This window comes from Plutella xylostella, chromosome 20, assembly GCF_932276165.1.
Source record: "Plutella xylostella chromosome 20, ilPluXylo3.1, whole genome shotgun sequence".
Classification (NCBI taxonomy): domain Eukaryota; kingdom Metazoa; phylum Arthropoda; class Insecta; order Lepidoptera; family Plutellidae; genus Plutella; species Plutella xylostella.
In genome coordinates this window covers 7,465,870-7,491,167 of record NC_064000.1, presented here as the reverse complement: position 1 = coordinate 7,491,167, position 25,298 = coordinate 7,465,870, and the positions used below count along the sequence as shown (strand labels likewise).

The window sequence follows — 25,298 nt, the reverse complement described above, 5'->3', positions numbered from 1 at the left end:
TCGTGATTATGATGAGGGCAGATAGAGCCATGGTTAGCGCCAGTCGTCGAGGCTTACTTTTTCGTAAGCTAAAGTGACCCTCTTTCAATTCGTTGCATTGTCAATAACGTCGAACGACATTGTCACGTCTGTACAAATACTAAAGTGTGTGGAAGTCTGTCCGTATGGATGTTTGTAAGTACTTATGTTATGAGTCAATGACCTGGCTTGGCGCCATGGTAGATTTAAGTAAACTTCATAAAAATTAGTAGGTAAGTAAAGACTTACTTAGATCAACCACACGCTTTTTTGTGTTGGCACTTGTGTCTGTCGCGAAGCTAGCGTTGTCGGACTCTAAATTTTACCCGTTTTAAGGTTGTAAGCGGCACCTTTCAGCATCGTACGCAACGGACGCATCGCATTCAGTATTCTTTGTATAGAAAATCCGTTTGTAGATACGATATCGATAAGTGGACCTTTAGGCGGTTCCGATTTAAATCTTAACAAAATAAAAAACACAACAATGACCACAAATCAATTTAACACTGCTACAAAACAAGAACAGGGCCACAAATTGGAGGTATAAATTGAAAGAACTTCGGCAATAATTTATGATACTTTAAAACGTTTTATTACTTTATGTATGTAATCTGGACCGCTGTATTTTATATACACCCGCCTCTATTTGAAACAAATGTAACTCATAACGTGTAATCAAATCGTAAACAGTAAGTATAATATTGTAGTATTATTTTAACTCATTCATTCATAAATTTGAAATGGAGAACCTAAATTGTTTTATTTTACAATTATGCTCTTTGTTTTTTTTTTATATTTATGAGATTTAAGCACTTTTTTGTGAAGAATATAAAACTCATACTTTATTCTTAACGAATTGGCTTCAGGTTTTTTTTCAAAGCTATGGTAATCCGGTACAGCCATAACAAAACTTATGGTATGCGATAATTGGTCAGAAATGTTGCTGACCTCTTGTATTTTCAGGGGTTCATAGAAAAATTCAAAGAAGTACTAAATAATTGTTTGTATTTTTCTATATAAATATTGCATTAATGATAAATTGCACTAAATCACATCTCTCTGCAGATACGTACTTAGTATATTACCTACATGTATGACCTAGGTCTTCACAGGTTCAAAGCTATCTTTGAGAAACTGTGACTAATCTGTTGCCAACTTTCACCACACCATGCAGGGTAGAATATTATCAATGCACTTGCCATCGGCAGGTCAAAGTACACTCACGGGCTATAAAAAAGTTCCACTTATAAAATGACTGTCCCAAAATAAGACCGTTTTGAATTTGCTTGCGTTTTTGGTTGGCAATATTCTGTTCTGATGCGCTGTTTAATGTACTTACTTAAATATCGCAAACGGCGTCATTTGAAAATGAAAATTAAAAATATTTGTTTAAATTAAAGATTATGAAGATACAACAAATATAGGTTGTACTGTTTGGTAAAAAATTAAATGTGGTGATATGGCTACCACACTAGGCTAGGCCTGTGTCGTGGACAGCCAGTAAACAGGTTGATGGCCACCTACATCTTTGTCCCGTTGGCGTTGGAGACCGCGGGGGTCTGGGGTGAACAGGGAAAGGCCTTCGTAAGGGCGATCGGTGACCGCTTGAGGAGTCGACGCTACGACAACCGCTCTGGGGCATACCTGATGCAAAGAATATCCCTGGCTGTGCAGCGAGGTAATGCTGCTAGCATCATGGGCACATTTTCGTCAGTTATGTCTCGGGGCGGTTTATTCACTTAATATCTAAGCCTCGTTAGTTGTATTTTCTTTTATTGTCGTAAACAGGTTTGCCGTATAGGAGTAATTTGGTGCTTTTCTCACTGGAACTTCTTCACTGCTCGTGAGTGTATTAACTCTTAGACATTTCCCCATGTGAAAAATGTACTATACCTTTTTTCTCGAGGAAAGACATCTGACAGGACCCTTATTACATTCGAATAAGGGTAGTTATTGTTTGTATCAGATGTCTTTCCCCGTGAAACAAGGTATAAAAGCCTATATTTACGGAAATAAAACGGATGACGAGTGCCTTGCCTACCTTGTGAGATACCTGTAAAGTCGAGTGACTAAACTTCAAGGTTGCACAGATTCGTTCACATATTAACAGGTACCCGATAATAATTTGTGCACACTTGACGCTGTACAGTCACCTTAAAGTAGCTTTAGAATAGAATAAGTATAATAGTTCTTACTCTTTTATTTGCACCATGAACTTATTTTTAACAAAATAAAACAGCATACAAAAGGGGCCTTATTGCTTAAAGCAATCTCTACCAGACAACCCTTATATGGAGGAGATAATTTTAACAATGACGACCGAATGGCGTAGTGGTTAGTGACCCTGACTACTGAGCCGATGGTCCCGGGTTCGATTCCCGGCTGGGGCAGATATTTGTTTAAACACAGATATATGTTCTCGGGTCTTGGATGTGCCCGTAAAATGGCAATAGGCTCGCCCCCTATTACATTGGGACGAACTTAACACTCTGGCTAAAAGTGGGTGCAGCAATGCACCTCTGCCTACCCCGCAAGGGAGTACATTAGTACAAGGCGTGAGTGCGTGTTTTTTTTATTTTTATAATTTTAACATAATTAACTATTGGTTTATCTACAATTCGCGCGTATTATACGTTAATAATAAAGCGAAACCTGGATAACTGGGACCTGGATAACAAAGTTTAAGGAAAACCTCCGCATCTATGGCTTTTGCACTCAAATTTTTGTTACCAAACTAATTATTTGAAAATGTATATAAGTAAGTTTTAAAATCTTTCGAAATTACTCGCTAGCTGGCAGACTGTACTTGACACTTCCCACTCAGCCAAAGTAAACATATTCTTACCGTTTTGGGATTAAGTACTCGGATTTAAATATCTTTGATAGCTACCTGTTGCTAGAATACCTACCTATCGAAAACGTTGTCATTATGTCAGCAGTATTTTAATTTACCTTACTGAAAACAGAAAAAGATACACATTATACCTACACATAATAATTTTTTACTACTTATTTTATAGGATTACGCAATAACAACTCACTAATGTGATCCGAATAACCAGCGGATAACCCTCAAATAATAATAATACATATATGTATTATATAAACTCTCCAATAAATTTAATAATTTATATACTTACGTAGTATTAGGTATTAGGTAGGTACTATGTAAATTTTTGGAAAAGAAAGTTTGGACCCTCGTTTAATTCTTTTGTATGGTGCGACAGGTCCTGTGATTTGAGTATTAGGTATATTTTCTACATTCGTTTTCCCAAATCTGTCATCAATAAATCCAACAAAGTAACTTTTAAGCCCGTAAATGTCCATCTGTGGATAAAAATTTATGGCACCTCTCGAAATGTGTGCAATATGAGAATATACTTACATCGTACGTATAGCATATACATATATATTCGTATGCTTATAAGTATGTATATGTCGCAGGCATCTGGTTTAATCTCCTGTTTGATTGAACCGCTAGCCCGTTCATTGGATGACGCTACTCAGTTGAATGACTAAAGAACAACTCGTCAAGTGGTTGACTGTAACGTCCAACGTCTTGACTGAACGTTATTCAGCGAAGTCGTTAAATAGGATATAGAATAGCAACTTTGTAATGTCTGGTTAGGATGAACATGACCAGACAAGAGTCAACAAAAAGACTATGTTACAAAGCTCTCATCTCACAAATTAACTAAATAATAACAATAAACGTACCTTGATATTGTTGTTCATAATTATCCAGTTTCAGCACATTTTTAGGGTTCCGTAGCCAAAATGGCAAAAACGGAACCCTTATAGTTTCGTCATGTCCGTCTGTCCGTCTGTCCGTCTGTCCGTCTGTCACAGCCGATTTACTCGGAAACTATAAGTACTACAGTGATGAAATTTGATGGGAATATGTGTTGTATGAACCGCTACAAAAATATGACACTAAATAGTAAAAAAAAGAATTGGGGGTGGGGCCCCCCATACATGTAACTGAGGGATGAAATTTTTTTTTTCGATGTACATACCCGTGTGGGGTATCAATGGAAAGGTCTTTTAAAATGATATAAAGTTTTCTAAAAAACATTTTTCTTAAAGTGAACGGTTTTTGAGATATCAGCTCTCAAAGTCGTAAAAAGTATGTCCCCCCCCTCTATTTTTATAACTACGGGGTATAAAATTCTAAAAAAAATAGAGGTGATGCATGCTAATTAACTCTTTCAACGATTTTTGGTTTGATCAAAGTATCTCTTATAGTTTTTGAGATAGGTTGATTTAACTGTAATTTTGGTTAAGTTATTGTGCTTACTACGGAACCCTTTGTGCGCGAGCCCGACCTGCACTTGGCCGGTTTATTTTTCTTTGAAACTATCCGCCGGCGGTGTAATAATAGGTACATCCATGTTGTCACACTATTTTAACATAAATAACGCACTTTAAAGCTAATTTATTTGCAAAAAATAACAATACAAGTGCTTTTTGTGTCAGCTGTTCGCTGTTAGACGCCATATTTGTTTTATTCACCACCTGACTGATTTTAAGTCCGCTAACTAGTTGGACGTTTTGTGACGCTTGTACAATCAACGTTCGGCCTAGTCATACAACTGAATAGCGTCATCCAATGAACGGGCTAGCGGTTCAATCAAACAGGAGATTAAACCAGATACCTGCGACATATATATTATGAAGGCGTTAATTTTACGCTGGTGTATGGACATTATATGGGCTGGAAACTGTGTTTTTGTTTATCGTAAGTCTGCCTGTGATCGCTTTTAGCTATAAGACAGCTATTTTCATTTAAATCTCTTTCTCGAGCGCTGTATCATCGACGTTGGGGTGTCCAGCTTTCGGCATCGCAACGGACGCATCGCATTCAGTATTTGTATAGAAATTCACACAAGTGCGTACACTTAGGCATTACCGACTCTGTTCCTCTATACATTTATGACAATCCGTTTGGTCCAATACGTACGATAACGATCGGTGGACGCAATACATTAAGGCCTAGTTTCACCATACTCTGTTACTTTATAACCATAGATTATAACAAGGGATTAGTTGTAGACTTTTGACACATCTGTCAAGAATTCAATATACAAATTTAATTTTAGATGACACTTAACATTGTAACAGGGGTGTTAATGATCTAACAGACTATGGTGAAACTAGGGCTAAATCTCCACAGGTACCCAAGTGCAACCTGTGAAAGTAGATAGCTGATATATCTGTAGATCTGTTAGCGGATGCAGTTAATCCGACGAACGGTGCATTCCCTGACATTTGAACTAGGCCTGAGCCCGCAGGCCAAATGCCGCCGCTATGATTTAGCGAGCGTCTAAACGTAATGGGATGGTGGTAACTCATTTGAGATTTAATATGTAGGAACATGTCTTTTTATGCTGTATCCGTCGTAAAAATCACTCACTTTTGTACTATATTGTAAAGTATTATACTTACTTCTTTATTCGAAGGACATTGGAACCAAATAAGATTAGGATTTGGTAAGTATCTAATTATTTTTTATCACCATTGATATGCTTAATACACAGTGCTAATAAAAATGATAGAGAATAGAATAGAATACTTATTACTCTATTGATACAAAAAAAAAATTACACATTGGAAATAAATGACACAATAGGCGATCTTATCGACAACTTACAGGCACTTTTGGGTCGAGGAATCATTAGAGATGGTGATGTTACTACCAAAGGAGGCTATCAATTCCTAACCTAGAATTAACAATCATTAATTTAAATTGAATTAATATTGATATTCTAGAATCTAGATCTAGCCTATAAAGGCCTTTCCGTAATTTAATATAGACATCCAATCCAACAAACTTGACAGGTCATTCACCGCCTTTCCCCGCGCTTTCACAGAACAATCGACAGCATGGCTCTTAGGTTCTTATCTGTGATTGCAATTTATACTGTCGTTAAACCACGCCGCATTATACTCTGTGGCCTACATTACCGCTCTTGGCTGATAAGCAGTTAAGATTTACTAAATACTGGGAAACATTAACGCTTGCACAGAAAAAAATAGAAAAAACCAGGGCCCCAAGTACGGGATTTGCTATTTTTGAAAACTAAAAAGATAACGTTTTCTCCTGTCATCTGCATACATTATCTGTCAAAAGTTTAATGATAGTTTACGCAAGAGGCACCACTTAGTATGCGAGAAAACGTAAACTTTTATAGTTTTCGCCAAACTATCAAACCTGTACTAGACACCCTGAATAAGATGTTACAAATACAAGTTTCACTACGTTCCTATCTTATAATAATGTGTAGAGGCCCTACTAGAGTATTAAGAAGGGTGGGCCATGCATCCAAAATTATTAAGATCATTTTTCCTTCATTACAAAATTGATGTTACTAGTTGTAGCATAACCTAGACATTATGCTGAGCTGTCTTATGTTTAGTTAAACGTTTGTCTGTGATTATACTGCGGCAGCGGCACGGGTTTGTTAACGACGTGGATAAACTCATCTAATGTGCGTCCCACCTATTACTGCGCCGTATATATGGCGCGATATAGTGACGTTTATCTAAGTCTATAACGAATCCGTGCAGCGACAAGTACTGCTGATGTCAAACCTCGTTATACCTCCATCTCTCTCTAACTCCACCCGCTCTCCTCCAGGCTCCACTTCCTGGCAAGAGCTCTCGTCACTACTGACAGCAAACCCCCTTATAACTTCATTATCATCAGCCTATGTCAACCCACTGCAGAGACTTCCTCCATGTTATGCCAAGTACCACGGTCCTGTGCTACACTCTTCCAGTTTGGTCCAGTCACTCTCCTAATGTCATCGGACCAACGGGTCGGCAGTCTACCGACTTATAACTTCATCTCTCTCTAACTCCACTCTTTCTTCCAGGTTCCACCTCCTGGCTGCCGTCAGCTATTTGTCTCTGGCGTCACTAACTACTGACAGCAACCCTTCTTACTGCCATCTCTCTCTAACTTCACCCTCTCTCTTCCAGGTTCCACCTGCTGGCGGCCGTCAGCTGTCTCACTCTGGTGGCCGCGTACTGGGGCCCGGACCTGCCTCCAGGGCCGTACTGCGGGCGCACTAACGAGTGCTGCAGCGACCGAAGAGACTCCTGCGCACACCGGATACTGGGTTAGTTGTTGGGCTTACTTCCTTCTTCTTTAAGAGCTATGCCGTTATCACCACCGAATTCTTAAGCAGCGTCAAATTTGACGTAATTGTATGGATCTGGTAGATTTTGGACTGGCGAGCGACGCTATGGATTGTTAATTGGTGGGCGTAGGTATCTAACGATGCTCATAAATCCGTAATACAGAAGTTACAGCTCGTGTTCGTAAAAACCAAAGCAGAGCTTCATATTACATACACTTTGTAAGAGGGGTAGTACTACAATATTCGTCAGCTGTTTGTCCCTGGCGGGCGCGTACTGGGGCCCGGACCTGCCTCCAGGTCCGTACTGCGGTCGCACCAACGAGTGCTGTAGCGACCGCAGAGACTCCTGCGCACATCGGATACTGGGTTAGTTGTAATTTTGTAAAGCCCTTCTTCTAAGAGCTGACGGTTACCAACTCCGACCATTCCACCGCAAACTATACAGGTTGTTGCAAAAAGGGTATACTAAGCCGAAACCTACATGTGCAGCATGTTATATCTAAGCCCGAAACTGAAATCAGAATTTGAAAATTCGCGAATTTTTTTTTTCATTTTCCATAGAAACTTTGTTGGTCACGTGACTTTTACTATGGAAAAAAAGATTTTTTTTTCGCGAATTTCCAAATTCTGATTTCAGTTTCGGGCTTAGATATAACATGCTGCACATGTAGGTTTCGGCTTAGTATACCAATTTTGCAACACCCTGTATACTATGTATGAAAAACTGGCTCAACTTTGCTAACTACTGGGTCTCTAAGAGCTGAGCGGTTTCCACCACCGAACATTAGCAAAGCAGCGTCACGTCGCTCGTTGGCTCGAATATAGGCACGAGTACATTTATTCGACTACCAGGGTTCGATTACTAGCCACAGAATTAAAAAATCAACCACAGATAATTTAATTACTAACCGAGAATTAAAGCATTGCAAAATAATAAGATTACTTACTTAATTAAGTAATAAGATTAGACTACCAATGATTGTAAGTTTAAAAAAAAGAAAAAATGCATTTGTTTTTTTCCCATCGTAAAAAGACTGATCGATCCGATTCTAAAAGCGGTGAGGTGCATCGACTGTGCCGGAATCCGACCATCAAACACTCCAATAATAAATAAATCCACCTGCAATTTATCAACATCTGGAAATAGCTGCTTCATCGTAATTAACCTGGAAATAGCTTGTACCAAAAGCGTTTAGCTATTTGGAGAATGTGTATTTGTTTGATGTGGTGTTTTAAGGATTTTTATTTTATTGAAAATAATAAGAACTTCAATGAGTAACAAGTTTATAATCGCTAGTCTAACTGGTTAATCCTTTCACCACGGTCAAATATAACAAAACCTATACTTACAGGTTGAGGTACCTATAGCTAATGTTTATCACGATTATCACGAATCGCTAAGAGGAAGAATAGAATAGAATACTCTTTATTTTGCACCATTAAAAACACATTACATTTCACAACTTATATACATAACATAGTACAAAAAAGGCGGCCTTATTGCTTAAAGCAATCTCTACCAGACAACCTTTGGATGGAAGAGACAATTTTAACATAATTAATGGGAGTAGAGGTGCAAGGTATACTACATAAACTGTACATACTATATAAATAAATAAAACAACACAATACAAAATCTATTTATATATATATATATATCTTTACCTATAATAAACTTACATATTATATATTACATAAACTCGTTTACATAAATACATAAATAAATACTAACAACTTATATTTATAATCAACTGTTCAGTGAATTCAAATAGTGTATCCTGACCCTATCTTTGAATGAGGCAACAGAAGGTGCTCGTCGTATTTCCTCGGGAAGAGCGTTCCAGAGTACCACAGCTTTGACAGTGAAGGAGTTGCTGAACAAGTAATCCTCTTTATTTCACGTATAATGATGTTTATTTATCTAAGTATTACTTACATTTTCTGGTGAGTAATAGTTCAACTGAAATCCCGACTAATAAATCTATCAATCTGAGTCACACAGTTATGATCTGCTCGCGTATCGGTATCGGTCAGCATCGAAAGGTTATCATTACAGTGCGATGCGCACATGTTTTCAATCAATACCGATTGTTGTAGAGCAAGGGGGTATATACAGGGTGCTCAGGTTAGATTCGGAAGAGAGTAATAATCGTAATTTTTTAAAACTTATTTTCACATTTTATATTCTCTTGACTTGGAAGTACTACTAAGCTTTTTGCTAGAGCAGTTTTTCAGCAAAAATCTGGAAACGGTTAAGTATGACAGGTAAATTCACTCTGAAAATTTGACTAAAAACGAAGCCAAAAATTATACAGTGATCCGAGTCCCCCACAGATTTCTCTTGCCATAAGATTCCGCTTAGCATTTTTGTCAACCTGTATATCCCTATGGGTACATTATCATTCGTACTGCTCACAAACAACGCATGCCCATTGCACAACATCTACATTAGTACAAACGTATGATCTTACTGTGCTGCCAACAATTCTAGGTAACTATTTGATATAGTTTAGTTCAGTTCAGTTCTTTATATGGGCCAATGCCGTCGCATCATCGTCATTGTCAGACAAAGCAGACGTAGAATTACTTTAATTACGTAATTTAGTGCACAATTCACGCATGTAATGTACTAGGTTAAACTAATTATAGGTTACAGGAATGCATAGCATCTTTCTTGTCTTATATATTGTGCGAGCCGAAGGCGTCGATATTCTGAACCACTAAGACTTTTTAGAAATTGGCCATGAATTACTTTCTTGCCATTCAGATTTTTTATTTATTTATTTATTTATGCTTTTATTGCAAAAGTAGTAGGTATTAATTTACAAAAGTAGATGTACAATGAGGTGGACTTAATGCTAAGAGCATTCTCTACCAGATCTTTCCAGACCAGCTACCGTACCGTGTAATACCACTAATTTGTATCCATAAGCAGCGTCGATTGCTTATGTTTGGTGAAGCTAACCCAACAGCGCTATATTTCCCACCATTACATAAATATGCTAAAGGTAACGTTTTCCTATATACGAGTATATAGTGATTTCCGCGCCCCTCTTGCGTCCCTATGCCTAGACACCGTTACAAACGCTTACTTACGGCACTATAACTCCCCCTTCTTCTCCAGACACTCTCTGCTACTGCGACCAGTTCTGCAACCACACGGCGTCGCACGACGACTGCTGCCCTGACTACCCTGAAGTATGCCTCGGGAGAAGGCCTGAAGAGGTCCCGGTGCCGCTGAAGCAGCCGTGCCGGCACCGTGGCCAGCTGTTCATGCCGGGCGCTGTTAGGATGGAGGACTGTAATAGCTGGTGAGTTTTTTGGTAAATTCTTGATCGTTACGTTCCGGGATCTTCTATGTAGATGACCTCATCTTCTAGAAACGTAGAACCTTCTAGAATCTAGATATTTGCTAATAGATGGAGGACTTGGTGAGTTTGTTCGTAGATGTTACGTAGGTACACCGCCCACAAATTTTTATAACGTTTTAATTCCTATTGTTTAAGGTTCTCTCTTAGCAATAAGGCCTGTTGTTCATTGTTTAATTTTAATATTTGTGGTGACCCATAAAGACTTATATTCAATTCTCAATACCGGAACTGGGCTACCCGATACTACCTACTGCACCGCCGGTAAATGGCCATAAGCTTCTCCTGGGCATTTATCGAGAGGAACCTAATACCTCCGATCTGATTAGATCCATAATATACATAGGTTCATACATAATATACATATGTATAGGTTCATATAAATCCGCTCTGTTTAAGAACATACTAAGATTCATATTACAGTAAAAAATATTTTAAGCTAGTTAGAATATCTTTGGCTGGATATGTTTTCGTATATAATATATTTCATAAGTAGTTGTAGGTTAAAAAATTATGTACGAAAATTATTATTTAAAAAAATTAAAAATGAAAAAATGTTTATTTAACCCAAAAAAAATTAACACAAGTTATCTTAATAAATATTATGGATATATATATAAGATAACTTATACATTTAATTTGATTATGTATAAGTTATATATCCACTTGACGACCGAATGGCGTAGTGGTTAGTGACCCTGACTACTGAGCTGATGGTCCCGGGTTCGATTCCCGGCTGGGGCAGATATTTGTTTAAACACAGATATTTGTTCTCGGGTCTTGGATGTGCCCGTAAAATGGCAATAGGCCCGCCCCCTATTACATTGGGACTAACACAACACTCTGGCGAAAAGTGGGTGCAGCAATGCACCTCTCCCGCAAGGGAGTACATTAGTACAAGGCGTGAGTGCGTTTTTTTTTTAATTTGATTATCTCTACGCAATACCCCACTTTTTCGGTATAAAAGACTTTGAATCGAATAAATCATACAACTCTAAAGCAATACATCACAAGAACGATTAACTATACGAGATTCTTGTCAAAACACCACTATTAATCTATTAGCGAGCTACTGCAAACCAATAAACAAGATTCATAGCGTTTCAGTGACATCAAAGCAGCATACAGCATACCTGAAGCTGAAAACTAATGAATTCAGCCTTGAGATCGTTTCGACATTATGAATTCCCCACTATTATTGATGGTATTTTTGACCTAAATATTTGAACTATTTTCAATTTGATCCGGTTAACACGTGCGAATGTGTAGGTATTTTCTTTGCCGGTGAATGAAAGGTGAGGTTACCACCTGCGCGGGATTTAGTTTTTAACCCTCAGCGCAAAAAGAGAGGTGTTACATAAAAAGTTTAAAGTGTATGTGTGTTTGACGCCATACAGAACAACTATCATTTAGGTGCCATAACTCTGAAAATTTGCATCAGAATATAGAATGAGATTATTGTTTATTACTAGATTATTATCTGCGCTGAGTTTTTTCATAGTTATTGTATACAGGGAGTTGCAAAAAGGGTATACTAAGCCGAAACCTACATGTGCAGCATGGTATATCCATGGTATATGGAAACTTTGTTGGTCACCAACAAAGTTTCCATAAAAAATGTTTTTTTTTTCGCGAATTTTGAAATTCTGATTTTAGTTTCGGGCTTAGATATACCATGCTGCTCATGTAGGTTTCGGCTTAGTATACCCTTTTTGCAACACCCTGTAGAAGGCGTTATAGACAGCTGATACAGGTAGCAGATAGATACAAATAAGTTATTGCATCTGCGTAGGTAATGTGTGACTCACTTTAGCCCTTATTAAATACTAGCTGTTCCCCCGCGCTTCGCTTCGCCTCAAAAAGTTTTCCCGTAGTAATTCCGGGATAAAAAGTAGCCTACTTTCCCAGGGCCTAGTATGTATACCAAATTTCATTTAAATCCGTTCAGTAGTTTTGGCGTGAAAGAGTAACAGACAGACAGACACAGTTACTTTCGCATTTATAATATTAGTTAGGATTTATAATATTAGTTAGGATTAGGTACTGTGACATGGGGACAAGAGAAAGTACGTCCTAAAATAAAGCTTATCGATAGTATTTATATTTATACCTAGCTTAATAAATTCTAGACGCCACACACATACACTACACGTGGCATGTGCATTCAATAAGTCAATCAAACTTCGCGAAAACCTAAATAGGTTTAACCTTGTCCGACTTACAATACACATTACAAGTATTGGTTTCATCAGTCGGTTTGATCGCGTATTGTCAACGTAGTTTCTGAGAAATGGATGCTAGCGGCTCGGGTCCTATGTCATAAACATTTTCTATAAAAAAAGTGCTGATACTTAAATTGTCGGCTCTCCGAGTCCATAATAGTATGTAAGTCTTTAAACCGGTATTTTCATAACTTATGACTGTATGAAGCCAAAATAAAAATAAATAAAATAAAATAAAGTAATTTTAATAAACAAATAAGTAGGTTAGCGCCATCGATTTAATTTCTTAAAAGCGTTGTTCCCAAAACTATTTGGTAAGTAAATGCTAAGTAATATTCCAATTTTAAGAGCCTACCTTCTAATACTTCTAGTCTAGAAGTAAATTTTAAGGTAGACGTAGGTTAGGTAGTTATTGCACTCACCCTGTATGAGTAATATAACAAAATAATGTGTACTTGATTTAAGTACTTAAATATTTTTTGTAAACACACACTCACTTTTTGTAAGTGCATCAAAACAAACAAGTTTATTTAATGTGTGCATTCAAAAAAGTTCACTGATCTCTCGATAATCATTTTAATGTTTATACGTACTTAAAACTTAAATACCGTTTTATTACAATCCGCAGTCTGATTCGAAAGATTTTGGATAAGTATTTTAAGTTTGTCATAGGCAGTTATGTATGTTGCATATCAGAGCCACTTTCAATACCGTTTTAACTGGACTATGTAGTGTCTTCTATTACTTTAATAATAAAGTGTTTCAGCGGGGTTGGATAGCTACTTTTCTCTTTCGTTGACTGTACCTACTTTATGTCGTAGGGTACACTACATAATTCCGAATTACTTTTTTACGAATATGAAAATAACGATTTTTAAAATTTCGAATTTCATACTTCCGAATAATTCACAATCCCGAATTTTAAGTTTCCGAATAACGAAAATCACGAATAGTTTATGAACGAAATTTCAAACAACACATTTATTAAAATGACGAAAGTCAATTTTCCGAATATTATTATTTCGATGTTTCAAAAGTACGATTTTTTATTGTATCGAATTGTTAAAATTACGAATCCCGAAGTTTTAATATTCCGAAAATACAAATTCCCGAATGTTTCTTAGTTAACAAGAAATGGTTATATGAATAATGCAGCATCATGCGTATAAAAACAATATTTTTTAAGCTATATTATGTGAAACGCTCCGCTCCGCTTCGCTGCGCTCCGCTTTGTTTTTCGATATCTATGTGCACCTAACACGCTCCTCCTCGCTTTGCTCGTCGTCGCACCTATCTTTAGGTTTAGGTCCTAAGGTTTTTAAGTTTAAACACCATAAAAATCCTAGCAATTGTTTTGCTCTATATTTGAAACGCTCCGCTCCGCTTCGCTGCGCTCCGCTTTGTTTTTCGATATCTATGTGCACCTAACACGCTCCTCCTCGCTTTGCTCGTCGTCGCACCTATCTTTTGGTTTTGGTTCTAAAGTTTTAAAGACGTTTATGTTTTTTTGTCAAAATCACGAATTATCATATTTCCGATCGGGATTTGACTTTTTCGTGATTATAATAAATCGGTATTTTATTTTTCGTATATTAAAGTAATCGTATTTTTTAACATTCGTATATTTAACAATCGTAATAACAATATTCGTGATTATAATATTCGAAATTATAATTTTCGTGAATATTATAATTCGGTATTTAAAAAAATCGGTATTTCAATATTTCGTAAATTACATATTCGGGGTTATCAAATTCGGAAAAAAGTTTTTCGGAATATTTGGGTGTTCCCTATGTCGTAATATTCTATGGCGTAGACTTATGCTATACATTACTCTGACCTCCACATCTTAGATAAGGTTTCGTTCACACTAATCATAGCTCGAAGGACTTCCTTTATTGTTTTCTGTCGTCTAGTGAAGTTAACGGGCCATTTAGTGTGACTAGCCGCTAATGTAGATGCCGTGTAGATGCGAGTTAGGTAACTTGTTGTTGCTAGGTCTAGGTTGTAAGCTAGGTAATCTAACTGACTAGCCACATTTTAAATAAACTGGGTAGGTATACCTAGTACTTTGTTCTTAAACTACAGGCAGTCATTATTATTTGTTAAAGAAATAAATATATTCCGAGAGAGAGCGGTGGTAGCTCAGTCGGGTAAGCGCCCGCTTCTCACGCAAGAGATGCGGGTTCGATCCCGGCGTGTACCAATGAGTTCTTTTAACTTAAGTACAATGTATACCAACGCTCTTACGGTGAAGGAAAACATCGTGAGAAAACCTGCATATCTAGACTTAGCACACCTAGATATGTAAACCCACCAACCCGCAGTGGACCAGCGTGGTGGGAAATGGTCCAAGCTTAGTTCCACTCGAGAGAGCCAGGTGCAGGTACTTACTATATTCTAATTGTCCTTGAGGGTTCCTACACTGTGTTAGTAGGTTATCTTTATTTGCATAATTTTCTGTGTTTGTCAAACCTGCTCACTTATCTCTTAAAAGTAGTTTTGAATTACACAAATAAAAAGAAAGGCATTTTGGAAACACAGCCAATTATAAAATGAGATATTGTACCTAATAATTAGTTAAGTATGTATTAACTATTTTAATCTCAACCAATTACATCTTACTAGAGGTACATGACTTTGGTTATAGTTAGAACCATCAAGGAGGTGACTCAGGGCAAAATTCTAAACAACTTTTGCTCTACGACTTTTGAAAATTCACAAAATAACTATTCTTACCAATTTTGCAATAGCGCTTTATGACTCCTTCCGTACTTGTTGATTTTTCCTGAAACAGCCCTGAACATCCATCCACAAAATACCAAAATTACAATAATATGTTATTATTAACGTTATATTTTTAAATATCGAACGTAACGTAATGACCGTGATAATCGCAACGGTTATTTATAGTGATGTGCGGTTGTCACTCGATGATGCAGTGTTTTGCGGGGTCACTCCATACTACCAAAAACTAAGTTTCGGAGCCGGAGGCCGCGACTAGGCAAACGTAGTGTGGGACGCCCTCCAGCTAGATGCGGTGACGACTTGCGAAAGGTGTCTGGTTATGATTGGATGTGGAAAGCTAAAGATCGCATCCAGTGGCGTGCTTTGGGAGAGGCCTACGTCCAGCAGTGGACTGCTATAGGCTAATCTGGCTAATTATGAAGTTTCGGAGCGTTGCTGCGCGAACTACGGCTCTATCTCGTTGTAGGTATTAAACGTACCGATTGCACGACAGCTCTCGTTCTGGTTAGAATTAAAACGAGGTTGGCCACGGAAAAGAAAACTATTATAGATCCACAATAATCTTATAAGAAAAACCAAAAAAAAAAAATACTTTAGTTCTCCACCAAACAAAAGTTGGTTGGAAGAAATTGCTTCTTGGCAATAAGCCTGCCTTTGTATAAACTACTTTTAAGTCCCATTTTTGTAAAACTGTGTTTTCTAAGTACCTATACAATAAAGTGTTAAAAAAAAACTTAATAACTGCGTTGTAGAGCAGTGGATACTGACATTTGTTGGCGGTCACATGAACTAAAACACTGTTTTTAAAACTTAAAGGACGTTTCTGCAACTGGGTGTAAGATAGATTCAACAAAATAAAAAAAGTAACTACAAACCACGTTCGTTAGTTTTTCGTCAGTATAGAGTGACCCTCCTGTGGCTAATGTGCCGAACTGTACACACACATTCCTGGACACTGTTGAAGTGGAAGTGAACAATGTTACCGATAAACTAGTTTACCGTTTTATCTCTATACCGTTTACCTACTTGCTGTTGCAAATGTGGTAAAGTGACAGTGAACTATCTCTTAGATTTATATTTAGATTAAACGATATAGGTACTTACGAAAAAAAACCGGCCAAGTGCGAGTCGGGCTCGCGCACAAAGGGTTCCGTAGCACAGTTAAATCAACCTATCTCAAAAACTATAAGAGATACTTTGATCAAACCAAAAATCGTTGAAAGAGTTAATTAGCATGCATCACCTCTATTTTTTTTAGAATTTTATACCCCGTAGTTATAAAAATAGAGGGGGGGGGGTTCTACCTTTTTTGGCCTAAGATTTATTTGCCTAATCTCATATTGCATAGTAACGTTTGGTCAAAGTCTCGTTTCGCCGAAAATCATTTGGCATAAATCTCTTTTAGTAAAAAGTTATTTCGCATAATCTTGTTTAGCCTAATAATTGTATGGCCAAATCTTGAATAGCCTAATAATGCTATGGCATAGGTTATACAAAGTAATAATATTCGTTTGGGTTTAACTTTGATGGAGCGTCTCCCTACATAGCGCAAACTGGTGCCTTGTATTGTGGCTGCTATGTGGGAAACGCTCCGCTCCGCTTCGCTGCGCTCCGCTTTGCTTTTGACGATAATGTGCACCTAACACGCTCCTCCTCGCTTTGCTCGTCGTCGCACCTATCTTTAGGTTTCGATCCCATAATGGTCATTGTAATCATTATAATGCACTTTCGATATCTCGATCATTCAATACCGTGATTTTCGGGATATAGGAGAAATATACCACAATTTGTACATTTACAACATACTTAATATAGTATTTATTAAGATAATATTAGGAGAAACAAGATTATACCAATATGAACAATTTGAGCAAACGAGACTTAGGTGTTTCATGTTTGTGCCAAAAGAGTTTTAGACGAAACGAGTCTTATGCCACATAAGTCTTGACGAAGTGATGATTCTACCAAAAAAGTTTAGACCTTACGAGTTATGCGAAACGAGTTTAGGGCAATAAAGATTAGGCGAGATGAGGGGAACCCGGGGGGGGGGACATACTTTTTACGACTTTGAGAGCTGATATCTCAAAAACCGTTCACTTTAAGAAAAATGTTTTTTAGAAAACTTTATATCATTTTAAAAGACCTTTCCATTGATACCCCACACGGGTATGTACATCGAAAAAAAAAATTTCATCCCTCAGTTACATGTATGGGGGGCCCCACCCCCAATTCTTTTTTTTACTATTTAGTGTCATATTTTTGTAGCGGTTCATACAACACATATTCCCATCAAATTTCATCACTGTAGTACTTATAGTTTCCGAGTAAATCGGCTGTGACAGACGGACAGACGGACAGACGGACAGACGGACATGACGAAACTATAAGGGTTCCGTTTTTGCCATTTTGGCTACGGAACCCTAAAAAACTTAAAAAACAAACACTCACACCTTTTACTAATGTACTCCCTTGCGGGGTAGGCAGAGGTGCATTACTGCACCCACTTTTTGCCAGAGTGTTATGTTAGTCCCAATGTAATAGGGGGCGGGCCTATTGCCATTTTACGAAAATAATCTCAGCATTTTATTGACTGTCAAACCGTTTTAAGTAAACCTAATTCCAAATCTTGTAGTTAACTGAACTTATTCAAAATAAGAGCTCAGTGGTCTACCACTTCTAAGTAGGCTGTTATTTTGTCGAGACTTTTCTTTTCCACTGATACTCCATCGAATCCCTTAGCTGTGCAGCGATCACAGGATTCGATACTATTTTCGAATCTACACAAACATGGAAAAAACAACAAAGGTCATTTTTGGAACTGACAAATTTGCCTTACATTTGTGACAGTGACAGTTGACGATAGTGTTATTTTTCCATAATTATGTTTGTGTAGATTCGAAAATTGTATCGAATCCTATGATGGTGACCCTTCTGGTGTTAATCACACCCTTCCCCCATGTGTTATTGTTCCGTAACAATGGCAATGTGATCTATAGATCGTCAATCTATGACATCTGTTTCATTACAGCTGGCGACCGGCCATCACATCACTAGTGCATGCGCTAGTGTTGTAACACCCTTGAAATTGCCTTTATCGATCGAGAAAGTGTCAGAAGGCATGGTTTTAAGATACTGTCAAACTATAAAGTCCTGACATGAAAAAGTGCGATTTTGCTAAGACTTTTTATGATCATCAGTTATTAAGTAAGTACATTTTAAAAATAAAATACCGATTGATTATGGACTTTTAACGGATTTGTCCTTTAATAAATATAACAGATCGATTAATACGACCTTAAACGATTAGTAAGGATACACTTCCGTTTTCACGACTTTATAGTTAGACTGTAATTTATTTTTTATAAATACACTCACGGGCAAAGAAAACGTTCCACTTGCAAAATGCTGACACCAAACGGCGCCAATTTTTTAAAACATTTAATACGAAATTTGTACTAAATATTTACGTTTTCAGTTGTTAATATTCTGAGGCACCGTTAAATGTACTAAAATATTGCCGAAGGCGTAGTTAAGTTAGTTTTATCCGTTTAAGAGGAACTGGGTGCTCTTCTCACTGGAACTTTTTCATTGCCCGTGAGTGCATTTTTGGTCCATGCTCGAAGCAAGAAATTACCGAGGGTTTTGATACCGAAGTATGTAGGTATAGTTAATAAATGAATAATTAATAATTATAAGTACCTTATTATTATTTATCAATGAAGTGCTCTTTTTGCGTCATTTTGTTTCCGTAATATGTAAGGTTGCCTATATGAGATCGCTCTCAGCGATAAGGCCGCCTATTGTACATTAGTTCTAGTCTATAAGTATGTTTTTTTTTGTATGTCTGATTTATGAGGTGTTCAATAAAGCAATATTCTATTCTTTTCTCCATTCTATTATTTTACCAAGGAGGAAAACATCTGCAAATATTGATAATCTACTTCCGATTTGTGGAATTATGTGCCGGCCGCGATAAGATGTTATGTTAAAAGTTATTATCTATCAATCACTTAGATAAAATGTGATACTACGTATGAGTTTAACCAGCAAGAAATTATTTAAGTATAGCCTTGGCTTTGTAATTGGAACTCGAGTAACTTAGATTAACGATATACGAAAAAGGGTGTGTCACATACATCATCATCATCATCAGCCTATAGCAGTCCACTGCTGGACGTAGGCCTCTCCCAAAGTTCGCCACTGGATTCGATCTTTAGCTTTCCGTCACATACATATTTTATACCAAAACTGTGAGCATTTTGTTTAAGTACTGTCACCATGTTTAATGTGTTACGATTGTTACGAATGGTCAAACAAATAGAGTAGTTAATTCTTATAGTAAAAATTGATTAAAGCATAGCCACGGCGCAGAATTTATATTTGTTTTAGCACTTTACCTGTTCCGTGCTCGAAATAAAGCCAGGATTATGATGTCACGCACTTGGCAATGCTCTGAGGTGTGTTTGTGTCCTCGGCAAAGCATTTTGTTATTCCCAAAACGTAGTGACAGTAAAATTCGAGATGGTAACTGTGTTTTGAGGTTAGAGTTAGGTGTTTTGTTTTGGCAGAGGCTGTTATACCTACTCGTATACTTAGTTCTGCTTTAGACCCAGAACACTACATTCCAACTAACTATGAAGTCATGTCATGACAATAAAGAGTGCGATTTTTGCAAAGAATTTTTATCACTTTCAGTTATTTACTTACATTTTAACAAAATAATATATTATACCTACCGATTGATAGTGACTTTGTAACGAATTTGTTTTTAAATTAATATAACTAATAGAATACATCCACTCCCGTTTTCAAGATTGTACAGTCAGCTGCATAAGTGGCTATACACTTCTGTACCTTGTCAGTTGGACTGTAGGTACGTACAGCACGCTAGCATCTGACCCCTTAGTATGAATTTTCATCGTGACCGTGAAGTAAAATTACTCGATGAATCTTGATAACGTTAAAAACCCCCGATATTATCAACAATAAAATTTGCATAACTTATGAACGGCTAAGCCGATTTTGATAAAATATGGCTATTTATGAACTCTCGTAACACGTTTAACTTACTTACATTACCTATGACCCCAAAAAAACACAGACATGTTAAACTTATAACACCACTCTTATTCCGTTGAGGGTTAAAAACCGTCTGGTTGAGGTGGCGTTAAGCGCTCCCAGAAGGCAAACACAGTTAGTAGAAGATGTTTTCATGAAACAACACAAACAGGAATTTAAGATCCAATAAAAATAATCCAAATGTCCTTTAAACATATTTAGTTGCTGATTTATTATTAAATTCAAATCAATAATGACTTCATAATAACATTATGATGATTATTGTCCGTCAGAGGACGCTCGGTGACGCTGCGACGATGACAATGATGTCATGCGCATGTCATTTGAATAATCCCAATCAATGACCAAGTGGCATTGCTTATACAGGGTGATGAAAAATATAAGTCAATATTTTGTTAGGCTATGGGCCAGGAGTAGGCACGGATGGTTCTTTCTACTCAAGAGTCACGGGCAATGAAAAGTTCCAATGACAATGACAATAATAGCACCAAATTACTCCTAAACGGAAAAGGCTAGTTTAATGACGCCGTCAGCAGTATTTAAGTACTTACCTACACGTAACAGCACATCAAAATATTGCCAAAAATTCAAACCGTAAACATTGTGTTCAATTTTTTAATGAAGTGTTTTAAAAAATTGGGGATACTTCATAAATTCAGGAACGTTTGCATTGCTTGTGAGTGTATAATGTATAATTATCTTATAGTTAGTAGTTGTAATTCGTAAGCTAAAGTAGCCCTTCTGACCCGGGCCGGAAATGGAATGGCGCTAAAACTAGTTACTTAAGTACTTATACATAATACCGTATTATTGATATAAGTACCATAATGATGTCGATTCTGAAGGCAGAAATTCTAAATTTAGACCTGTCAAAACCTTAATTTCTTTGTTTAAAATTCGACTCTATGATTGTTTCCATAAATGTCATTTTATGCTAGCAATTTTTTTAGTTTGACAGCGTTAAAATTAAAATTTCTGCCTTCAGAATCGACATCATTAACTACTTAGTAACAGATAAATGCATATAGCTACAAGGTGATCCTTGCTGCATCATCACAAGCTGGCCCACACTTCACACCCACGGGCCTGGCTAAGGTCCTTTATCAAGTACTTATTGATACCTATTTACATGACTTTAATTACTTACGGATATTTTTGTTATTCATAGATGAGAGAGATGTTTTAATAGAAATTGAACAGAATATGGCGCTAATGTCTAATGATAACCTAATTTAGATTTGTAGGGTTATAACCACCACCGAACATTAGCAATTAACAAACGTTAAGCAGCGTCGCTTTTCTCAAATCTGACGTAACTTGTATGGATCTGACAGATGCTTGACAGGCGAGCGACGCTGCTTATGAATTGTTTCGGTGATAGTTCGGTAGCTGTTAGGTGAAGGATGAAGGTTCTATTCTATTCTATTCTGAGAGGGGGCGAAGTTCCTGTAGGTACTTACGTGGCTCTCTCGAGTGGAACCTTTATACTTATCCCCTTGATTTCAGCTCAGCCAGCCCAGCTCCCGTGTAAACTGGAGTAGCAAGCCTGGGTGTTGCAATAGGTGGAGGTTGCAGGTTTGTGCTTTCGAAGCAAATTCTGCCAATTTAGAACCGTGAAGAGCATAGAATAATTGGATATCCGGTTAACGAAGACCTGTCAACTGTCAATCTGTCACCAAGATCATTGTGATGCGGCGCAGGCTTTGTACTGTCAATCAGCTGATCACTCGATGGACGACCTTCGTCTATTAAACCAGGCCTTGATCTACTTACTAGATACTGTAGCTACTCTTATTGTTAAGTAGCTATAATATCTAGTAGTAGTAGCTACTTGTACAGGGCGGGGAAGCGTAGACAAAAACAAACAGAGTGACATACAATCAATCACCGTAAGTTACCTACACGTCAAGATGGACTTCCGATTTCGGTGCGCGAGAGTTCTAAAATGGCAATGGTAGCTATTCTGAAGGCAGAAGTCCTAATTTCAACGATGTCAAACTATATTACTATACCTACATTTATGTTGCAAAAAAATGACATTTAAGTACCTACACGAATTTTAATTAGAGAAATTAAGGTTTTGACAGCTCCAAAATTAGAATTTGTGCCTGCGGAATCGATATCAATATCCCTCTAAAGTTCCCTTGCCTAGGTAGTTGTTTTATACAAAATACTTTTATGACTTTTTGACTAGCAAAACTAGGTACCTAAGTATAATACTTATGTATATCCTTCCATTAATATATAATCCATTGTATAGCTATTTCTGGGTAGGTAAGTAGCAAAAGCTATACATAATTTCAACTCATTTTTTGTGGTAGGTCAAAAACTTAAATTCGATAAAGTTCATTATTACTTATAGTTATAGGTACAAATAAGTATTCCATTATCAAGTTCAAGATTGCCAATCGAATAACTTCAAATGTGCATAATAATGATGGCCAATTCAACTATCGACCTCGATTCGATTTATCGATACAAATGATGCCGTATAGTGTTACAAGGCCAACTTCCGTAATAAAGTGTCGAATGAACGAGCTAAACTACAATAAAACATCGACAAAGTATCAACTAACAACAACAATTACTGAAAAAGTCGTTATAACGAATCGAAAAAGGATAAAAAAGATCAATGATGAACAAACAAAATAAAAAAACACGCAATCGGCACGCTTAATAGTCCACCTTTTGATAACTTATTAAGTATATAGGTATGTCATATTTGTGCAATAAGGTATAAATAAATAAAAATGAATAATATTTACCTACAATGAGATAGAGGCGTAGTTCGCGCCGCGCTCCGAAGCTTCCGAAAAACAAAACTACAGCGGTAACCACGAATCTATCTTGTTGTACTGCGTACCTAAATAAAAATTACCCTATTCTAAAAAAAAACAAAAAGAAATATGCCCATCAGACTGGCCCATATTTTCATCACGATGACAAAACTAGTTTTTTAGTGTTTGTCACCGACACCCAAAGAAGTGTTTGCTATTAAATTTATGTTATGTTATCATCAATCTGTAAGTGATTCATCATTAGATGAAGATTCGTTCTCGATATCTCGCTAAGCTTACACTCATCCAGTTTGCTAATTTCCATTCGAATTCCGATACAATGCAATATCACGCAAGGTTGTATGCAATTAGCTTGCAATGTAGCTTTTATTGGATGCGTTTATCGGAATTAGCATGTGTCCAGACTGATCATCATCATCATCGGCGTGCCAAGGTGATCTTGAGGAAGGTCACGGTAGATCATGATCTAATTTTGAAAAACTGCAATGTACTTAGGTACCTAAATAGAGTCAGCCAAAGAGATAATACACTCACAGGCAAAGAAACAGTTCCACTTAAAAAATGCAGACGCCACATAGCCTCAATTTTTGAAAACATTTAATCGGATATTTGAACAAAATGTTTATGTTTTTAGTTGCTTATAATTTGATGCGCCGTTAAATGTGCTTAAATATTGCACAAAGTTTTTTTGGTATAGAAGTAATTTGGTATTTTTCTCAATGGAACGTTTTCATTGCCAGTCAGTGTATATGTACCTAAAGCCTCTATCGGGTATATCCTCTGACGGGTTATACATATGTAGCTGCGTGACATGAAGAATACAAACCCCTATAACTTCTTTATGAATAAGGGGGTAAACCTATAGAGATGGTTTGTACTCGTATGTATCGATACTAAGTACATATATTATTTCATTCAACTATCTTCCACCCATGACTCTTAGGATCAAACTGTATGCGCTGCGGTGGCATAATATATCTCTTCAGCTGACCGTACGTCGTAGGTACATACATATTATTAAATTATTTATGTATGGAACCTATTATTAATGTGATTGACAACCCTGGCCGTACATAGTTGTCTGTTTAAGATAAATTACGTAGGTTGCAAATAGTGTTGAACCTACGACCCTATACTACGGTATACAATATTTTACTTGAGATCATCCAATAAATGAATGCCCAACTAAATAATACAATAAATTTTACTATCAAAGTTACCTACTCACGTCATAAACATAAGTTTATTTATTAAATATATCGAGGATTGTTTTACGTAAACACTGAAGATTGATAATAAAAACATTAAGTTTGTAACGAACTATCGGATTTCGCTAAGATATGTTTTTCCGGCGTGAGGTGGCCTTCAGAATATAAAAATAATGTACAAAAATTCCGTAATATTTTTCGTACACATGCCATTTTATAATATTTATATATAGGTTTCACAGGGTTTTGACATCAACCAATTTGCAGTTTTGTTTTCAGTTTTTTTCGTTGTTGTAAGGGGACAGAGGGGTAGATAAACTTCTCTCCTCTCAGCCTATCGCACTAGTTACCAACCACTTTCTCGACATCACCAAAGGTTAACTGGTAGAGAATGCTACTAGCATTAAGTTCGCCTTTGTACTTTTTTATGTGCAATAAATAAAAAAAAAAAATATAAACTATTTATAACAATAACATTATTTGCTGCAAGTTAGACACAAGTTCCTGAACACATGAAATCATGAATAAATAAAAAACTTATGTACTAAACGTAGGTCTCAAACAAAGCTAAAAAAAATTTTTTGCAGTAGCAGTTGCAGGGGGCATATTTGCCACTTTGCATTATAATTATGGCTTTACAGCCTGAAAACATCTGACAGTCGGGTTGCCCACTTACCCGACAACTCTCTCAGCACAAGCTTGCTTGTGTCGGGGT

The 25,298-nt window shown here is 36.9% G+C and overlaps 1 protein-coding gene across 2 annotated transcripts in view; it reads left to right on the top strand.

Moving 5' to 3' along the window:
• Positions 1-25,298, top strand: part of LOC105395430 (uncharacterized peptidase C1-like protein F26E4.3) — a 47,303-nt gene that overhangs the window by 5,553 nt on the left and 16,452 nt on the right. Inside the window, exons 2-4 of one of the 2 annotated variants that reach the window (XM_048628196.1) lie at positions 6,894-6,911; positions 7,405-7,526; positions 10,285-10,471. In XM_048628196.1, the coding sequence (XP_048484153.1) occupies positions 6,894-6,911; positions 7,405-7,526; positions 10,285-10,471 (327 nt within the window). Of the gene's footprint in view, positions 1-6,893; positions 6,912-6,999; positions 7,140-7,404; positions 7,527-10,284; positions 10,472-25,298 lie in introns of both variants that reach the window. The other variant, XM_048628197.1, reaches the window with a different exon arrangement.